General features: G+C 40.1%; 1 protein-coding gene across 3 annotated transcripts in view; it reads left to right on the forward strand.

The window, feature by feature from the left end:
* GLRA2 (glycine receptor alpha 2) overlaps window positions 1-21,290 on the forward strand; it is a 328,750-nt gene that overhangs the window by 92,463 nt on the left and 214,997 nt on the right. For all 3 annotated transcript variants that reach the window (XM_075335158.1, XM_075335156.1, XM_075335157.1), the window contains 2 exons: window positions 7,740-7,877; window positions 16,425-16,639. In XM_075335158.1, coding sequence (XP_075191273.1) covers window positions 7,740-7,877; window positions 16,425-16,639 — 353 coding nt within the window. The remainder of the gene's footprint in view (window positions 1-7,739; window positions 7,878-16,424; window positions 16,640-21,290) is intronic.

Consider the following 21,290-nt stretch of genomic DNA (forward strand, 5'->3'; position numbering starts at 1 on the left):
CTGACACTCCTTACCTATCCTCCCTGACCTCCCAGGTGAGCGACTCTATTCCACTCAAGCCGTCCACTGGTGTGTCTGGTGGGTGTGGTGCAGGGTGTATCTAGGATTTGATTTGCTGTTGGAGGAAACACTATTTAGATAGGGACCCAGAACCAAGAGGGAGGTGGAACACCGCACGGAAGGGCAGTTTGTGCAGTACCCTTTGACGACCTGATAGTCCAGGGGCGTCACACAAGCATAACATTGAGAATTAAAAATTTTTCTGAACAATAATACAAAAGCCCTTAAATTTTATCAATGCAGGTGCTCAAACTGTTTTCCATTACTATTTGCATAGCTTTGAAGTCTGCCTCTTATGCTTCGACAAACATTTTTGCACAAGTCTCTTTGGGTATTAATTTCTTGAAATGCATCTCTTATGTAATTTTTCAAATCACTGACACTTTTTAGTTTTCGACTATAAACTTTGTCGTTGAGTACTCCCCAAAAGAAAAAATCCATTGGGGTCAAGTCTGGTGAACAATCAAGTGGACCTCTTCGGCCAATACATTTATTAGGAAATGTTTCATCAAGATATTCGGACTACTCTTGAATAATGTGGAGGGGCCCCATCTTGTTGGAAATAAAGGTCATTTGAATTATTTTTTTGCTGTAACTGGAAAACAACTTGATTCATTAGAATTTCGAGATACTTATCTCCTTTGACTGTTCCATCAAAAAATATTGGTCCTAAAACACCAAAACTTGAAATACCACCCCAAACATTGATAACAGGCTCATTTAGTTGTTGCTCTAATGTTAAATGCATGTTCTCATTATACCAGTAAATACAATTATGTCTGTTAATATGGCTGGATAATTTGAAAGAAGCTTCATCACTCCACGTAATGTTATCTAGAATTACTGGATTTTCTTCAATTTCGTTAAGCATAATCTCACTGAACTGCAGCTGCCTGTCTGGATCATTCTCCAATAAACCATGAATTAGACGTGGACATTAAGCTTTCCACCCTATAGATTTTAGGACTCGCATGATAGAAGCTCGTAAAATTCCCAATTCTATAGAGACTCTTCTGGTGGAGTTTTTTAGACTCTGAACAAATGTTTCAGCAACAAGTTGTTTATTATTTTCTGTACAGGCTGTTTTGGGTCGACCAGTTTTTGGAGCATTAAGGATTGAGCCAGTGGCATCGAATTTGTCACGAATGCAGTAAATGGTTTGTCTCTTTGGGGCTGAGTACCAAATGTTTCAACCCAATTTGCTCTACCGGTTTCAGCATTTTGAGATTTCCAATACTCTTTTAAAATCCATTTTCTTTGATCTGTATTTAAATTATTTGCCATTTTGGGTTATCTGAATTATCTGAAAAGAAAACAGATTTGGGAGAGATTTATCTGTGAAAACTGGATCTGTGAAACTGACTCAGTTGCCCTTAGCAACCAATCAGATTCCACCTTTCATTTTCCAAAGAGTCTGTGAAGAATGAAAAGTGGAATCTGATTGGTTGCTAAGGGCAACTGAGTTAGTTTCACTTTACACCATGTTTGATAACTCTCCCCCTTCATAACCCTATTACACATACTGTCATCCTACTTTTGGACCACCCTGTATATATATATATATATATATATATATATATATATAGTGTATAGATTTTCGGTTCCACATACCTGACTCACATAAGTGTAAATAGTAATCTTGGCTCAAAAATCAGATCAGGTGTTTAAAAGCGGACAAACTTAATTTATCTGCCATCCGTCCTGTCCGCGGTGGTGTAGAGATGCTCCTGCTTGGTGGTACGGTTGCCATGACAACTAAACTATGCATGGAACATGTTGTTTACATTCTGTCTACTGTATAACACCAAGCGTCCAGGAGAATCTCTCCCCCCCCAATGTAAGATTAGGTGTAGATGTGCTAAAAAAAATCGAATGAAATACATTTTTAAAGAGTTTCTCAGTTGTACGCAGAATAAAGTGTAATTCGGAGTTTGAGCAAGTATGTAAATACATTCTGATCACTGTTGTCATGACAACCAAGCAAGAAACGTAATTAAGAAGTTAAGAAATTTCAGAATTAATAAATAACTTTTAATCACTCGTCATAAACCTAGTCTGCTTTCTAGACTAACATCATTATTGCATATATATATATATATATATATATATATATATATATATATATAAAAAAGATTTTATCACGAGGGATGAAGGCGAAATTTCCAGCGCTCAGTTATGTTCTCTTCGCTATGTTGCAATGTAGTCATTGAAGATTATGAATAGATTTTAAAAATTATCGGCAGCACAAAAAGTTGTCTGTTTTGGAAATTAAAATTACCTTTGATCCTATATACAAAATGGCTGAATCTGCACCCCCCGACCTGAGCAGCAAGACCCACAATCTGGAGCATCACTCCTCTTCTTGAGAAAAGGGCACAACGCTGCACGTGTGATCATCTCTACATAATGAGTCAAAAACTGAACAAAAGGATAATTATATCCTGACAAAGAAAGATAAAATATCTGCCGGACGCTGATTACTGGGACATTTGTAGAGGTGGAAGGATTAGAGGGATTAGACTGGCACCACATCTGGCCCAGGGTAGCACTGGAGCGGTGGGCACACCGACGGCAAAAGAGGACATGTCTGATATATACATAATTGTCCTATCCGTAACATAACCTTCAGTTGTAGACACGGTTCAACTATGTTTTTTCCACATACAACATTTTGATCATTTTTTATTTTATTTTATTTTTTTTTAGATTGGATGAGGAAGGAAAAAACAGCAATTTTGTATTGATTTACACATTTGTTTCTTACAATGTTAATACTGTAGCTTTATAATATAAGTGACAATTATTACCTTGTTGACCAATTTCTATATATTAAATTTTTTGACATGTGATGAATATTAACAGCCTTTCTGGCATTTTTTTTTCTCCCAATTTTATTACTTCGTTCACCATGTGGTATAAACATTGATAAATATTATATTGCACAATGTTATGGATCCAGCAATACCAAACATGTGTTGTTTTAAAGGACGTTTTTACTTTATTTTTTACACATAAAATCTTTTTTTTTCACATTTAAATATTTATTAGTCCCCCAAGGGAAACATGTGTATGCGACTTTATGATCACATTGTTAATACACTGCACGTGTTGTGTAGTGCAATGCCTTAATTAGCTGTTTGGCCCTGTGCACACACTGCAGTTTTTGACGCAGTTTTTGATGCAGTTTTTTTAAAATCTGCTTCAAAATCTGCATGCCTCTCCTGAAGCCAGCAAAGTCAGTGGGATTTTAGATTTACTGTGCACACGGTGTGGTTTTTTTTCCACGCGATTTTGGTGCAGATTTTAATGCAGAAAAATATCTGCAGCATGTCAATTATTGCTCAGGTTTAGCAGATTTTTTTCACGAATTGACTTCAATTCATTGACTTTTTTGATGGCCCAAAAAACACACCAAAATTGCATCAAAACCGCATCCAGTTTTGACGCAGTTTTTTGCAACAGCGTGCAGATCTGGTACAGAAAATTTCTGCCCCAAATCTGCAGTGTGCACATAGTCTATCAGATCCCCAAATCTGGCAGAATCTGATAGGCTGTACAGTATGGCAGGAATTTGTTAGCAGATGTTTGCTACCTCATTTGAGAGCAGCATAATGTAGGCAAAAAGACCCTGAGTTCAACGATATATCACTTAGATTAGTGGGTGTAGCCACAGTGAAAGATTTGAGAATTTGCATGTAGCAGAGCTCTGGGAGCTGTCCCTGCCCACATCAGGCTTTCAGTGCACATTTCCATAGACAGAAGATGTTAATTACATAATGAGGCAGAGTTGGACTACAACTCAGGCACTGCTGAGACCCACTAATGATAAAGATAAGAGGCTTATGCTAACATTGCATGTAAACAAGATAAGTCATGCTTGGCTGAATTTTCTGTTGTACCTCTTCCAGTATGCTGTCTTCAGATTACATTGCAGAAACCTGCTGACAGAGTCCCTTTAAGACCTTTAAAGAACTAGAGATTTAAATATGAAACAATCTAATAGAAAACTCTAGGGCCTCAGTGCAGAATCTTACCATCATTCAACGAACTGTCACGTGTCTTCTTTGGGTATTGTTCTCTTATGTGGGCCAAAGGGACCTTTTTTGCCTCCCTAAGCTTCAAGGCCCAAGTGCAGCTGCCTCCCCTGCACTCACCTTATAGTTATGCCCCTGATGAAATAGCAGCTACAGGTAAACAGGACTCCCTGTGCCCTTCTCTAGCTGTGGTGGCATTTCAACAGCTCTCTCTACTGCTCTTCTTGAAGGTTATGAAAACAGTCAAGTATTCTTAAGCTTAGACCCAAATGTATTGCCTGCATGTCTTCATTTTGATTCCAAGTGAAATGCCACATAATGTGTTACAAAAAAAGACATTTTAAATATTGTCATTTACATGAATATCTGTATTCTGTTTCTGAACCATTACCAGTGCTGTACAATAACGTACTATTGACACTTATACCAAGGAAAATCCCCCAGGAATTAGATGTACTGCAGCAGACACCAATAAGACATTCGCCTTTTTTTGCATCTTTTTATTACATTTCCAGACTGCTGTATGTGGACAAATGGTATAAATGACTTGTCATCTCGCCCACTCTGAGACCCAAGCTATATTTAAAAGAAAAATATGGTGTCCAGTAAGTAAATTATTAAGCCCTTTAACCTGGGTGATTTTCCGTTTTTTGTTTTTTTTTGCTCCCCTTCTTCTGATAGCGATAACTTTTATATTTTTTCCCGCAATCTTGCCACATGAAGACTTATTTTCTTGCATGATGAGTTGTACTTTTAAATGAAACCATAAGTTTTACCACATAGTATACTGGAAAATGGCAAAAAAATTGCAAATGTGGAAAAATTACAAAAACAAAGTGCGTTCGCACAATTGTTTTTGGGATATTGCATTCACCGTGTTCACTATATGGTAAAACTGATGTTTCGGTGTGATGCCTCAGGTTGGTATGAGTTAATAGACACCAAACATGTATAGGTTTACTTTTATTTAAGGAGTTAAAAAATTCACAAGTTTGTCCAATAAACTGGCGCACTTTTTGCACCACGTTTCAAAACCCGTAGCGTTCTCATTTTTCGGGATCTGGGGCTCAGTGACTACTTATTTTTTGTGTCTCCAGCTGATGTTTTTAACTGTACCATTTTTGCGCAGATGCTACGTTTTGATCATCTGTTATTGCATTTTGCGCAAAATTTGCAGCGACCAAAAATGTAATTTTGATGGTTGCAATTTTTTTGCCGCTACGCCATTTACCGATCAGATTAATTGATTTTTTATTTTGATAGACCGGGCATTTCTGAACACGGCGATACCAAATATGTGTATACTTTTTCTTTTTTTAACCCTTTAATTTTCAATGGGGCAAATGGGAGGTGATTTGAACTTTTAGGTTTGTTTGTTTTTTTTAATTGTTAAGACTTTTCTTTTAATTTTTTTAATTTTACTAGTCCCCCTAGGAGACTATAAGGATCAGCAGTCTAAGGGGATTACAGTGACACGATCCATGACGTACCCAGTACGTCATGTGTCATGAAGAGGTTAACAAGTGAAATTAAACTGCTTAAGGGCTTGTGCGCACATTGCGTAATTGCATGCATTTACCCTGTGTATTGCACTGCAGCGTAAATGCATGCGTCCTGCGTCCCCTGCACAATCTATGTAGATTGTGCATGATACGTGCGCACGTTGCTTTTTTGAACGCAGCGATTTGGATGCCAAAATTTTGGCCCAAATCCGTGCGTAAAAAAAGCAGCATGTCAATTAATTTGTGCGCTTTGGATGTTGCTCCCACTCTGTCTATGGGAGAGGCAGCATCCATAGCGCATGAAATCGGCATGTATTCTGCTGAAACGCTGCATCCATTACGCAGTGTTTCTGCAGCGATTTGAAGCGCACATGTGCTGTCAAATCGCTGCAGAAATTTCAGCAGGTACATGCGAACATAGCCTAAGATAGGTTTACACATAATTTTGGTTGGAGTGATCATTCATCGCAGAAGCATTTTTGGCATATCTTCAGCAAGTATTCATTGTCATACTACTGTCTCAACTACAGTCATTCTCGAAAGTATTGGCACCCTTGAAATTGTTCCAGAAAATAAAGTATTTCTCCCAGAAAATTATGTCAATTACACACATTTTTTTCCTTGTGTGTACTGGAACAACACAAAAAAAGAGAAAAAAAGGAAAATTGGACATAAGTTCACAGAAAACAACAAAAATGGTCCGTGAAACAAAATGCTGACAGTTTAACAGGGGCCAGCAATGAGTCCGGATCTAAATCCCATTGATCACCTGTTGAGGGATCTTAAAATTGGGAGAAGGCGCTTTCATATATGAGAGACCTGGAGTATTTTACAAAAGAAGAGTGGGTCCAGAATTCCAATTGAGAGGTGTAAGAAGCTTGTTGATGGTTATAAGAAGTGGTTGATTGGAGTTATTTATTCCAAAGGGGGTGCAACCAAATATTAAGTTGAGGGTGACAATGATACACCCTGAGCCTGCAGGACAGCTTTAATTTCTTTAAGACTTTATTGTTGCTACTTATTCACCATCCGGTCTATCCTGCATTGCAATTTTTCCTTCAATTTTTCTTTGTTCTTCACATCCAGGGTGAATAGCTACATTGCCATAGGTTGTAAACTTTTTGATTGTGTTGTGCACCATGAACAAAGGAACATCAAGATCTCTGGAGTTGGAATTGTAACCTTGAGATTGTTGATATTTTTCAACAATTTTGGTTCTCAAGTCGTCTTTCTGTTCTCCATGCTTAGTGTTGGACACACAGACACACAATGCAAAGATTGAGTCAACTTCTCCCCTTTATATCCAGTTTCAGATGTGATTTTCATATTGCCCACACTTGTTACTTGCCACAGGTGAGTTTAAATGAGCATCACATGCTTGAAACAAAATTGTTTACCCACAATTCTGCAAAGGTGCCTACATTTTTATCCGGCCCATTTTTTGGGTATGAAATTATGTCCGGTTTGCCTTTTTTTCCTCAGTTATTTTTTCAATGCACACAAAGGAAATAAACATGTGTATGACAAAAAATGTATAATTGCAATAATTTTCTGCAACAAATACTTCATTTTCTGGAAAAATTTCAAGGGTGCCAACACTTTCGTCCATAACTACATATTTAAAAAATGCACCTAATGTTGTTTTTCAATGCAACTGTATCCCCCAAAAAACTTTGTACATACATGTGCAAATGTACAGGTTTACATATTGTAAATCGATTGTTCCCAGTTCTAGTAAATTAAATTATTTTTTATCTTGATTATTGGTTTAGTGCAGGAATTTGTAAGTCTATTATTGTACGTAAGTCATGTAAAAATGATCCTGCTATAGCAAAATGAAGAGGCTCATTAGAAATGAGTCTTGGATTCAGCCGTGTGTATATTTTCATCAAAAGTCAACAGGAAAATAATGAAGGTTTTTATTTAGTCTCTTTTTTTAAACTCAGCATTTTATGAACATCATTATATGGTGTGAGATATTCTGATTTGGTTCCGAATGAAGTGGGATAATTAGAATTGTGTTTCGCATGTTAGAAGCTTTTCTCTGGCTGCAAATGAGGTTGAAATGTCTGATTTTCCTTTCTGTGAGACATTGATGTGCCTTCAATTTACAATCTAATCGACTGTGCTTTGTTTCCCGTAGTTGGATACACAATGAATGACCTTATATTTGAATGGCTGAGTAATAGTCCAGTGCAAGTTGCTGATGGTTTAACATTGCCGCAGTTCATACTTAAAGAGGAAAACGAACTTGGATATTGCACAAAGCACTACAACACAGGTAAATTGTTTGTTTTTTTTTCCCTCATTTTCATTATTTATTAATGTGGCTTTGGCAACCGGAAGGACTCATGCAAATAGATATGGTCCATATACAATATGTAGTGGGTGAATTTGTACTATAATGGCCATAAACTACCATGGTTCATTCTGTACCTCCATATACCATTAATTTATACATTGCAAAACATAGGTGTCATGATCCTTGGCTGGTTTTCCAGCTCAGGGTTACAGGTCATGTGAGGGGTTAATCCCATTCTACCTCTCTCCAGATGTCAGGATGCTATAACCTGGTGCTGCACCTCTGGTACAGTGCCAGTGATAGTTTATGCTCTACAGCGTGTGTTGCTGGCTCCCGTGAGTTACCTGATCTGTTTTGTCTCCCTACTACCTTGTCCTGATTGTTCCCTCCTCCGTTTGTCTGTCTGTTCAAGTCCCTGACTTCCCCCATCCTGTCTGCAATGTATCCATGCCTGTCTGTCTGATCCTGGTCCCGACCAGTTTGTCCTCCAGCCTTGTATGTTTTTTGGACTTCCCAGCATCAGATCTGTGTCCTCATTCCTAACTTTGGCTCGATCTCTCCCCTCTATTATATATGTGACTTCCCGGCTTTCGACCCTCGGGTATCACTTAACCATAATTTAAGTTTCCCTGTGATATTGAGGAGACCTCCCGCTGCTGACCTGGCTTAATGACTACTCTACTACCCTCTTGTGGTTTGCCTGCTTACTGCACTCTGAAGCTACACTGCTTGTAGTTTCAGTGTCTCTCACAGTACAGCGTGACAATAGGGTGTTTGATCAAAGATTATATAAGGTATGTTCCCTGCAAAGCTGCATTGAAAAGGTATTCTTTCCCATTAGCATTGGTTCTAAGTAGTGATAAGCGAATAGTAAAATATTTGGATTTGAATTATTCGTACTGAATACCTAGTACTATTCCGATATTCATCACAAATAGCAAACCTAATGCAAGTAAAGGGGGAAACCAAGCATATTTCTGGAAAATCTTCAAGATAAATGTTTGCATTCCCCATTGACTTGCATTAGGTTAGTTATTTGTGACAAATACTGGAATAGTACTAGGTAGAGAAAGAAAAAAATATTTCAGCTCAGTCCCTGCAGGTTTTTCAATAAAGTGGTGGTGCATGGTGTCGTGAAAACCCTTTTCCTGGGAGAGCTAATTTGGGGTGAGATACAAGGGATCTCCAGATCTGCCAATGTTGGTCCAATCAATAGCAATGCATCAGAGACAAGAACATAGACAACCAGTATGCCAGTGGCCTTAATAATTTTCACACAGTTCTTCCAGAATAACATATGACAGTCTGTTCACAGATTATCTTCTCACATGCACAGAGTCTTACTCCTTACAATGTGGATGTACACAGAGTAGAACACTGTAACTTATGCAGTGAGGTGGGGGGATGAATCTTGTGCTGGTGACTCTTCTCTATCCTTCTGTTGCACAACAGTTTGCTTTTGAACTATCCTGAGCTGTTGTCCACTCCTTGCAGTCTCTGTGCTGAACTAGCAGAGTAGTGTGAATCTTTTCTCAGGATACATACACTACACTTTTTGAGCACTGCTCATTTGCAGAGAGACAAACCAACATTTCTTTCCTTTTGCAGAGGCAAATACACACTCCATGCTTCCCAGCATCACCTGGGTCACTGCTAGATACTTCCTGTCTCCTAGTGAAGATTTAACTCCACAGTTGCTGGATAATATTAGATCATCTGTGCAGTTCCTACTTGTCACATTAAGATTAAAGGTTGATTTTACTTCAATCATGAATGTCTTGCTTGATTTTTTTCTGCTATATGGAATAGTACTAGGTATTCAGTACAAATTATCCAAACCCAGATATTTTACTATTTGCTCATCACTAGTTCTAAGGCTTCATTCAGACATCCATTGTCCTCATACATGTTCTATCTATGTTTTTTATGCATAGAACTTATTCAAGACTTTTTTTCTTTATTGACATACAAAGGAAACTAATGTCACACTGACGGTAAAAAAAATAGGCACATGGACCAAAAATGGATTCAAATCGGATCCAGCGCACTGTTGAAAAACAGTACATTTTTCTCATATGCAACAACCACCCCCCCCCCCCAAAAAAAAAACCAAGACAACTGAATGAGCCCTAGGAGAGATTACAACATCAAGAAGGACGTTTACTAAGTACTTTTTCTTTGGGAAAACATAGAGCATTTGAAGTTGCAGATGGAGATTTTCAAATAAGTTGCAACTTTTCTCATGGTGTGCCATATTGGAAATTGACTAGAAAAGTGCATTCCTTATTGAGGGGCAGGTGACATAAACCTTGCAAGAAATTATTTATCAATGTATAGGCTTTTTGTTTATAGTGAGTCTACTAGTAAATAATGACTGTACAAACCAAGCACAGTTACAAAGTTACTTAAAAAACACATGGAAAGGAATAAAGCAGATGACGCCATCTTAGAAAAGGGCAACAATGCCCAAAAGGTAATCAGAAAAGCCAGAGTCCTGACAACAGCATTACACCAGTAGCATTTGTTCATCATGGCTAACAAGATACAGTATATGACATAAATAAGCAACAGGTTTACACATGTGTATAGAAATGTTTTCTTTATTAGAACCTAATAAGTAGGAACTTGAGTTGCACTACAATGCCCTGGCTTTCACTGTCTGAGCCTCTGCACTCTCCACACCCTGTACTCAGACAGGGAAATTCCTGTACTCTGATTCTTTGACAATAGTGTACTGAAATTCGCTGAGCAGCAGTTGAAAGGAGCATTGAAAGGAGCATTAACTGTGCAGTGAAACATCACTGCAGTATAAGGTTTTAAAATGAAGGAAACAAAATTAGGTAATGACTAAAAGTGGCTATTATTCTGTTTATGACAAACCAAACCACCCTGAAATTTCTTTGAAGAAGGAAAAAGTTATAAAGTATCCAGTGTTTTCTGTAAAATTGGAGCTGGACCTCCTGCGGACTGCGCTGAATGCTCGGTATGAAGTGAAAATCTGGACAGAGCATCCTCTTTGTTTCCTAAGCTCCCGCTTTCAGCATTTACAGATTGGTTGTATTGCTTCTGTTTATTGTGCAGTATTTACCGCAGGAGGTCTAGCTACAATTTTTGTAGACACAGCAGATTTCATTGATAGACTATGCTGGCATTATTGTTCTCAATTTAAGTCTTTTTAAGTCTTAGAATGTTTATTTCTCTCATCTTAGAGGAGTGTGAATCCTTGTGGCTGAAGTGTATGTCTTCTATAGGCAGGGCTAAAATGGGAGAAAGGTAAAAAGACAGTGCAGTGCAATATAGATGTAGTTCGGGATGTTGTACAATTGATAGCAGGTTTTAATACCATAATCAGACTCATAACAGACAATAACCATTGTTTAATTTTTATTTTATTAATCGATAGTACACATGAAAATAAGCAACAGCTGGTGAAATAAGTATTGAACAAGTCACCAATTTTCTAAGTAAATATATTTCTAAAGGTGCTAGTGACATGGATTTCTCACCAAATGTTAGTAACAGCCCATCCAATCCACACAGTCAAAAAACTTAAACCATAGATTTTCATACATTTAGTGATGTGTGCTAATGAGAAATGATACAAGAAAAAAGTATTGAACACATGAAGAAAGAGATGAGCAAAAAGCCATGGAAAGTCATAACACCAGCTGAAATCTAATGGTAGTTAGAAAGCAATCCTGTTACTTAGTGAAACATAATATCAGCTGGTTCAACTCATGGAGAATAAAAAGGTGTCTCATTACCAATGTGCTACACAAGAAACATCTCATGATGTGTAAAACCAATGAGCTCTCTCACGACCTTTGCAATCTTATTGTACTTATGGCATTGGTTACAGAAGAGTGGAGGTGTACATAGAAATGTATTTCTATGTCCCTGTCCCTTCCATCTGGTGATGACAGTCAGCCACTACATCACTTATATAAGCGGTGGATACCACATATACTTATTTCCCCTTTTTGTTTCCAGCAGACCTTACTTAGAATAATACATCAATCACGCTGCAGTGGACACTGCATGTCTTTTTCTTTCTTTTTGGTGTCAGCAACCAGCTATCTATACTATTGCCTCCTTTACCAGCAGTGGATTCCACACAAATTTGATCTGCCATTCTTTGTTACCTTAATACCATTATCTATACTTTGTATTGAAGTTACTTAATGTGGATCCTTTTTCTACTATTCACCATAATAGGTACACATCATACTTGTCGTCCTAGTCATATTTGACAATTCATATAGATTTTCATTACCCATATATTAGGTCCTTTGCTTCTTTACATAAACTTGCTCTATACTACTATCCCTATGGCCTCATAGCTAGTTCTAGAAGAAAGTCTAGTTTATGACCGAAACGTCGAACTGAATATGAAGTTGTAATTATAATAAAAAGATTTATTTTTTCACACCATTGGAGTGCCTGGTATTATCTTTTGTATAACGGACTTGGACCCTACTTGAGCACCCTAACTTTGCAGAAGTGCCGTGACATTTTGTTATTGCTCTGGCAATTTAGACCTGAACCCAATTGATTTTGTGGTGTTGGAAAATCCCTGTACCCAGTTGTAGTGTGGTTTATTCATTCTTCCCGGGTCTATCACCATGTCTCTGCTGCTGCTCCTAGTATGTGTTATTATCTACAGCACTGAAGTCACATCAAGATCTCTGCTGCCGACTCAATGCTGGTAATGGGGAGGGTGAATAAGGGTTTTCTGAAACTGGAAAACCCCTTTAACATCATGTTCACATAATGTCTTTTAAATGACGGGACAGAAACTGCTGGCGTCTTTTTAGACGTTATGCAGTGGCTCAGCCACTTTCAAGTTATACTCTATACGTTCAAGAAAAAGGGACCCAAAGAATGACCCCGGTTTCACACATCCGGCTTTTTGCCGGTTTGGCGGATGCGGCGCATGCCAGTACAGTGTATACAGTACAGTGGCAGCGCGACAAGCGCCGGTCACATGCTCTCATGTGACCGGCACATGTGTTCCGGAAGTTGCGGCGCTGCCACTGAACTGTATCATAATGTACTGGCGTGTGCCGGAACCAGCAAATCGGCGAAAAGCCAGATGTGTGAAACTGGGCTGAACAAGTCACTTCTTTAAATCGCTTTAGGGTTTCTGAACACTAAAGTGGTTAAAAAATTCTATAAGACTGAACATGTGAACAGCGATGTAGTTTTGATGTTGCTGTGTATTTTGTTCATTTTTCAGCTTTTGCGGCCCTTGTTCAAGTGGATTCCAGGCGAAAATCCACCTGAAAAGGACATTGTGTTGATATACCTTAGAAGAGCTGCGCAAAATGAATGTTCACAGACCTCAATGTTGTGAAGAAGATTGGGCAAAAATTCTTCCAAAATTATTTGAGGGACTGATAAAGTCTTACAGAAACTGATTACTTCAAATTATTGCTGCAGTAAGATGGTTGTACAAGAAATTGTTTCAACAGGTGTACTTAGATTTTCAGACGCATTTTTGCGTAGTTTTTGCTCGACAAATAAGCTAAAAATGGATGATTACAGCTTCTGTATAAAATATTTATTCTTTATCAAAAAAAAGTTAAAAACTTCACAGATTATAAGACATGGTGAAGGAACGAGACCTATGCGTTTTGAATTAAATCACAATCTAAACATTTCCTATTAATCCCATATATACATATTTAGACCAATAAACACAGAGCATGGTGAACACATGACAAGACACTTGTGCATAATTAATTAACACACACACGTGCCGATAAACCGAAATCTCCACTTTTAAAATATTGAACAGTAATCAGAAAATCATATCATAAATGTACAAAAAATGCAATATAGAATAAACAAATTATGAATAATCATTATGTATAATCAAGAAAAAATATAAAAAAAATAAAAGTGATACAAAATTTCTCGATATTTTCATTGACTGTTCTAGATAAATAATGACTAGTGGATGTGACAATCCCGGCACTTTACCTGCCTCTTCCCGATTGCCCTGGTGCGAAGGCAATCGGGGTAATAAGGGAATAATGACAGCGCACAACTGTCATAAAGTCCAAAATTAGTGATGAGTAGGGGTCTATGAGAAAATCAGATACTGTTCGCGAACACCATGGGATCTCTGTAATATCATTTTGCCTATATTTTGCGTTTTGTTCAAAAATGCTTCCATAAAAAAATCAAATAGACCACTATCATTCTTAGAAGAAAAGAGAGAAAAAATGATTCCCAGACATTCCTCGAAGCTTTATTTTGATTGATGGGAAATTATTAGATTGTATTTGTGAACAGGAGCCGATGAATGCGCGGGAAAACCTCTTGATTGTTTCCAATGAATATGTCTGCGCCGCAGCCATAATTTCCCAGATAAGCATGAATGTACTCTAAGTTGCACGAGTTCTGTCATTGTGTTCAGTCTCGTAATGAAACGTGGCAGATTCAGCCATATGTGTCATACTTGCATCTGTCACTGTTGGAAAAAAAATCCTGTGGATTTCAAGTACAAGAGGGTCACAGTCTGTGCAGAAAGTATCGTCACAATGTAAAAAACTTTCTGTCTATAGTAAAGCAAGGTTTGCAGAGATATCATTTAAGAGGGGACAAAGAATTCCCGATGTCACTTCGGATTAGTTTTCACTATCGCCCAGGAAGCATGTAAAATGTTTATATTTAATACATGCCGTGGAAGATAAAAACATGTCACAATGATGTGCTGCAGTGTTCACGACTTGTAACGGTTGTATGGAACTTTTTTTTTCAGTTTGTCAAGAATTGCAGTTTAAACTTATGCACGGGTCTGATCTGCAATATTTATTAGTCTTGATTCTAAAACACCAACATATTCCATGGACATCATCATCACTGTCTCCATTGGGGCTTACAGCCTACCGCGTTATTCTAAAAATAAGACAATGTCTTACACTTTTTTTGCCTCGAAAAAGGCGCTAAGGCTTATTTTTGGGTAGGTCTTATTTTTGGGGAAACACGGTTGGGGGTAAGTTTACCACCCCCAAAAAAAAGCAAGCATGCCCCCTTTCCCAGGAGAATCATACTTACCAGATGTTGGACATCTGCATGGCTCCCAGGTCCTCCTGCGGTCTTCGGTGGGCGCTCCCAGCAGCTATGCTCCACAGCTGTCCTTTCCTGCTTCCGGCCAACACACTCACATACATCAAATAGCACACACAGTACTACACACACACATCAGATCGCAAACACATCCTCACTTACCACATCCGGCGATACCGATTACTTCCGGTCAGCAGGGGAAGATGGGATGCAGTGCAGTAGAGTGCGAGGACCTGCGGTGGAACGCATGGAGGACTCAGTGGTGGAATACATTGATGCGTTCCATCGAAGTTCCTCTATGCGTTCCACCACACTGCATCCCAGATTACCCTGCTGATAGGAAGCAATCTGTATCGCCGGATGTGGTGAGTGTGTGCGATCTGATGTGTGTGGGAGTGCGATCTGATGTATGTGGGTGTGCAATCTCCACTGCAGGTCCTCTAGTGAGTATGATTACGAGGTCTTCTTTCTTTTGGGGGTGTCTGGTTTCTATAATGAAGTGTCCTGCAATATTCTTTAACTATGTTAGCTGCATAGACACTTCATTATTGAACCGCGACTAAGTCTTAGGGCGGCTTTGCACGTTGCAACATCGCACGTGCGATGTTGGTGGGGTCAAATCGAAAGTGACGCACATCCGGCATCACTTTCGACATCATTGTGTGTAAATCCTAGATGATATGATTAACGAGCGCAAAACCGTCGTTATCGTATCATCGGTGCAGGCTCCGACTTTTTCATAATTACGCTGCCGTGACAGGTACGATGCTGTTCCTTGTTCCTGCGGCAGCACACATCGCTGTGTATGAAGCCGCAGGAGCGAGGAACATCACCTTACCTGCCGCCGGCGGCTATACGGAAGGAAGGAGGTGGGCGGGATGTTTATATCCTGCTCATCTCCGCCCCTCCGCCGCTATTGGCCGCCTGCCGTGTGACCTCGCTATGATGCCGCACGAACCGCCCCCTTTGGAAGGAGGCGGGTCGCCGGCCAGACCAACGGTTGCAGGGCAGGTGAGTGCATGTGAAGCTGCCATAGCAATAATTTTCGCTACTCCAGCTATCACAAGATATCGTACCTGCGACGGGGGTGGGGACTATCACGTGTGGCATCGCAGCATCGGCTTGCGATGTCTCAAGGTGCAAAGCCCGCCTTATTTTTGGGGTAGGGCTTACATTTAAGCCTTACACCAAAAATGCTAAAAATTCCTGCTAGGGCTTATTTTTTGGGGAAGTCTTATTTTTGGAAAAAACAGGGTAAATTCCCTATATCTTTGGAGTGTGGGAGGAAACCAGAGAACCCGGAGCAAACCCAAGCAAACATGGGGAAAACATACAAACTCCTTTGGCGGCACATTGACAGTTTCATTTGAGAAGGTGGAACACAAATTCATATATAGTTTTGTTTTCTCGTGATGAATGAGTCTGAGTGACGCAACCATTTTTCCCTTTCAGGAAAGTTTACATGCATTGAGGTTAAGTTTCACCTGGAGCGTCAGATGGGATACTACTTGATACAGATGTACATCCCCAGCTTACTCATTGTCATCTTATCCTGGGTGTCCTTCTGGATTAATATGGATGCGGCTCCAGCCCGAGTTGCTTTGGGAATTACAACTGTCCTAACAATGACGACTCAGAGTTCAGGCTCCAGAGCTTCCCTTCCAAAGGTAAGAGAACATGGACTTTCTTCTTTTAAGGGAACAGTAGTGTGTGGTCAATGAAGTCACCCATTGTTTGACTTGAACATGCAGCCATTTAATAGAGTAAAGGATATATTTTCCATTGAATCCATTCTGTGTTGCGTTTATAATAGGACTAAAGAAATTGAATAAACACCCCAGAACATCATATTAGAGAGATAAGTGGTTTTGTCAATTAGATGTATTGATATTATCTCCCTGGCTGCTAATATAATGGTTATTTGCATTAATTATCCTGCAGATCTTTTTAATCTTATGATATGCTCTCGGAGTTTAATGACAAGGACTACTGTACTAATGTGTCGCTGACAGCTTTCGACAGGGACAATGTCAATGCAAAGATGCTGCGTGAATGGTGCTAGTGATCAATGATTTCCCTGCTGCCCTTCATGTCCACTGGACTCCTTATCAATTATCTTTCCCCTGCTTGGAACGGTTGATGAATAATGATTTGTGAGCGTGCTCGCGGCACTACTCAGGTACTAGCTGTGCTCAGCTGAGTATCGCGGGTGCTCAGATATGTGCTTCATGAAACATCGAACACAAAGTGCTGGCTCGCTTCACTGAATGAAGCGAGCCGGCACCTGAGTGAGAGCTGCTCGCAGTCTCTGAATGACTCTCGTTGACGGTAAAAAGGTTTTCAGGTGTAGTGTGTCCCCAAAAAGAAAAATAAACCCCACTCTCCCTTCCCCAGAAATAATCTCTTTATGGCTGGCTGTTTGTGGGCGGAGAGCCGAACTGCCCAGTCATTGACTTCCATAATGCTCATTACTTGAGTTGCGCCCGTCTGACCAGCTCAGTTACCTGAGCATCAGACTAGCTCAACTCGAGTAACGAGCACGTGAGCATTGTAGTCTTCACTCATCATTTCAAGTGCCGAGCACCGAGCATTGCACTGCTCCCCCATCATTACCGGTAATTTACCACTATTTACCATCATTACTGGTAGTTTACCACTGGTAAGTCCCAAGAACTGTGCATCCTGAGTAGAATTTTATATTTATTGCAAAATGTATGATTTTGGACATTAGTCATCCTCTTAAAGGATATCGACAAATCGAATTTTTGTAATAAGTTAGTTATTTTTTACTTAAATGAATAGATATTTTTTTTGCTAAAAATATTTTTTGCTAATGATTTTCATTAAGGGGGTTGTTTGATTTGCAGTCACTCTTTGTGCACACTGTTATGATTCCCCTATATTCTCCATCGGGTGGGTGGTTCTCTAATCTGTTGACAGAAGCTGGGTGAAGCAAGTTGACATGTGACCGCAAGTAGCCACATCACAAACATTTGGTCATTTGATCGCTCGCTCGCACCTGGAAAACCAGGGCATCTTGACAGTGTACACTTTGAACGTTAACATTTTGCTCAGCTCTTTTAGGGCATGTGCACATTTGACACCAAGAATCCATAGTCTGCAGTGACATGTTTTACTCACATGTCCCTGGCACTGCTGTATTTGATGCTGCTGCTTCCGGTTCCGCGGTGTGGTGAATATTCATGAGCATAATGAGTGGGCCCGGAAGTAAGTGATAGCAGCGCCGAAGACAGCATCACTGGAGACAGGTGAATATATCACACGGATCCCATCAGTGTGCGGTGCTTGTGACACCCGTGCTGCCGGAAAAAAAATGGACATGTCACCGTGTGGAGCACACGGACACACTTGTGCTCCACACGGACACACAGTCCATTGGAAAACACGGATGTGTGCACAGACCCATTGATTTTAATGGGTCTGTGTATGTCCGCGCCTCCGGTATCAAAACGGACGTCATACCTACCATAATCTGGGACGTGTGAAGGGGGCCTTATTCTGAGACAACCTTTTTTTGTTTTTGTTTTTATAGTCTTTATTTGTAACTGTGCATAGCTAGCTACAGAGTTAATAGTGAAATCAATCAATGAGCTTCTTCTGACGGCCGTAATCTTTATCTCTCTTCTCCTGATGTTATATTAGCTAGTATATGACTACCATGAGGTAATAGCATAGCTTATCAGGAGAACTATACTACATTTTTAATTGGAGGTATTTATTAATATTATTATTTTCACACCTACTACATATTGTGATAGGATCTTCGAGATGGGAATAACCCTTTAATGCACACTTTTATGTGTCTGTGACAGAAGCTGCTTTGGAGGTAGAAGTGGGCCATCTTGCCTCTTGGGCCTACTTGTTACAGGTTGCACCAAATGTTATAGCTGACTCTGGACCACATCACAGTTTATCTGAACTTTGATGTCATTAATCTGATTAAAAGAAGAAACTTTTACTTCTGGCAAATAATGAAAAACAAAAACTACTCTACGTTCTTCAGATGAGGAGCAGCATATGGAAATCAGTACATACTGTAGAATCTATTATTTGACTGATAAGGGGGCTTTACACGCAACGACATCGCTAATGAGATGTCGTTGGGGTAACGGAATCGTGACACACATCCTGCCTCGAACGACTGCTAACGATCAAAAATACTCACCTATTCGCTGATCGTTGACATGTCATTGAAATCCCAAATATCGTTCCTGGTGCAGGATGCAGGTTGTTCGTCGTTCCTGAGGCAGCACACAACACCCCAGGAACGACGAACAACACCGTACCTGCGTCCTCAGGCAACAAGGTGGGCGTGTCTTTCCTTTGGCTGCTCTCCGCCCCTCCGCTTCTATTGGCCGCCTGCCGTGTGACGTTGCTGTGACGCCGCACGAACCGCCCCCTTAGAAAAGAGGCAGTTCGCCGGCCACAGTGACGTCGCTAGGAAGGTAATTATTGTGTGACGGGTCCTAGCGATATTGTGTGCCACGGGCAGCGATTTGCCCATGACACACAACTGACGGGGGCAGGTGCGATCGGCAGCGACATCGCTAGCGATGTCGCTTTGTGTAAAGTGGCCTATAGCCCGTCATCATTCAAGAGGTCTTAAATTGAGTTACGAGGTCACTACCTGCAGGTGTCATTGGAGAAACAGTTTTCTCATTTCTGCTTTTACCTTTTCATTTTTACTGTTCTTGTCCTTGTTGGTCTCTTGCAGTAAACCTCTTATGATTGTGGTGCTGACTGCAAATATTCATTTTAGGCTTAAAGGTAATTGGGACCACGAGAAAGTATGATTACTGGACTTTATCAAGTGATACAAATGTTTTCTGGTAACAAAAAACTAAGTCCTAAGTTATGAAACATTTTATATTTGGTTGTTTTTAACAATTTTGCACATAGACTATACAGGCAGGTGGTGTTTTATAGGAGTGGTGTGGCCAACAAATTTAACACAAATTTATTATTACAAAAGACAGACAATGATGAAGGTTTTAGGTCAAATCTACACTAAAAGCTGGCAAAGACTTCATTTTCTTTATTTAAAATAGCCCAAGATGTGCCAAATTAAAGGGGTGGTCCAGTATCTAAAGTTTTCTTTTTAAATATCTATCTTTACACCATAACCCCTTTTGTAATTACTGTAGCTTGATTACACAAGACCCTACTCTCCTCCCTATCCTGCTAATCCCTACATTTATTATTATTACTTTACTTCCTGTGACCAATATTGTAGCTACCAGGGGACAGAGGGGACAGTCGCCCCAGGCCACACCATCTCAGGGGCCCACCCGGAGCTACTGATACTGTACATTGAATGAGCGTGTGCAGCACACTGATACAGGTAAACTTTGCAGCCAGTGCAAGTAGACATGATCTCTCAGACTCACTGACCAGGCGGGGATATGGAGCAGCATGATGATGTCATCATGCTGGGATTCTGCATGCTCCATCATCATGATGACATCACTGTGTTGGCCTACCCACGCTTTGGTCCTATCAAGAGCAGACACCTCAAGATCCATGGGAAGGTATAAAATGTTTTTGTTGTTGTTGCTCATGGGGGAAGTACTTTGCCATATTACAGTGTCTGGGAAATACTGGGTCCATATTACACTGTGGGGAAAATACAGGGGGGTATTTTACAGTGTGGGGAAATACTAGGGGCCATATTACACTGTGGGGGAAATATTTGGGCCACATTGCACTGTGGGGGAAATACTGTGGCATATTATAGTGTGGCAAAATACTGGGGGCCATCATACTGTGAAGAGGAAATACTGGGGCCATATTACAGAGTGGGGGAAATACTGAGGCCATATTACAGAGTGGGGGAAATACTGGGGTCATATTACAGTGTGGGTGAAATACTGGGGGCCATCACACTGTGTGGGGGGAATACTTGGAGCCATGATACAGTGTGGGAGAAATACTGGGGGCCATGACACAGCGTGGGGGGGGGGGATAATGGGCGCCATGATACAGTCTGGGGGAAATAAGGGGGGCTATATTACAGTGTGAGGGAAATACTGGGGGCCATGACACAGTATGGGGGGGAATAGTGGGTGCCATGATACAGTTTGGAGGAAATAAGGGGGGGCTATATTACAGTGTGAGGGAAATACTGGGGGCCATATTACAGTGTAGGGGAAATACTGGGGGTCATATTACTGTGTGGGGGAATACAGAGGGCTACTTTAGAGTGTGAAAAGGGCTACTTGGGACTGTCATACAGTGTGAGGGGGCGACTGTGGTGCCCATCATGCTGTTTATAGGGAGCTGTGTATCTATCATGCTGTG

Source organism: Anomaloglossus baeobatrachus, chromosome 2 (assembly GCF_048569485.1).
Source record: "Anomaloglossus baeobatrachus isolate aAnoBae1 chromosome 2, aAnoBae1.hap1, whole genome shotgun sequence".
Lineage (NCBI taxonomy): Eukaryota > Metazoa > Chordata > Amphibia > Anura > Aromobatidae > Anomaloglossus > Anomaloglossus baeobatrachus.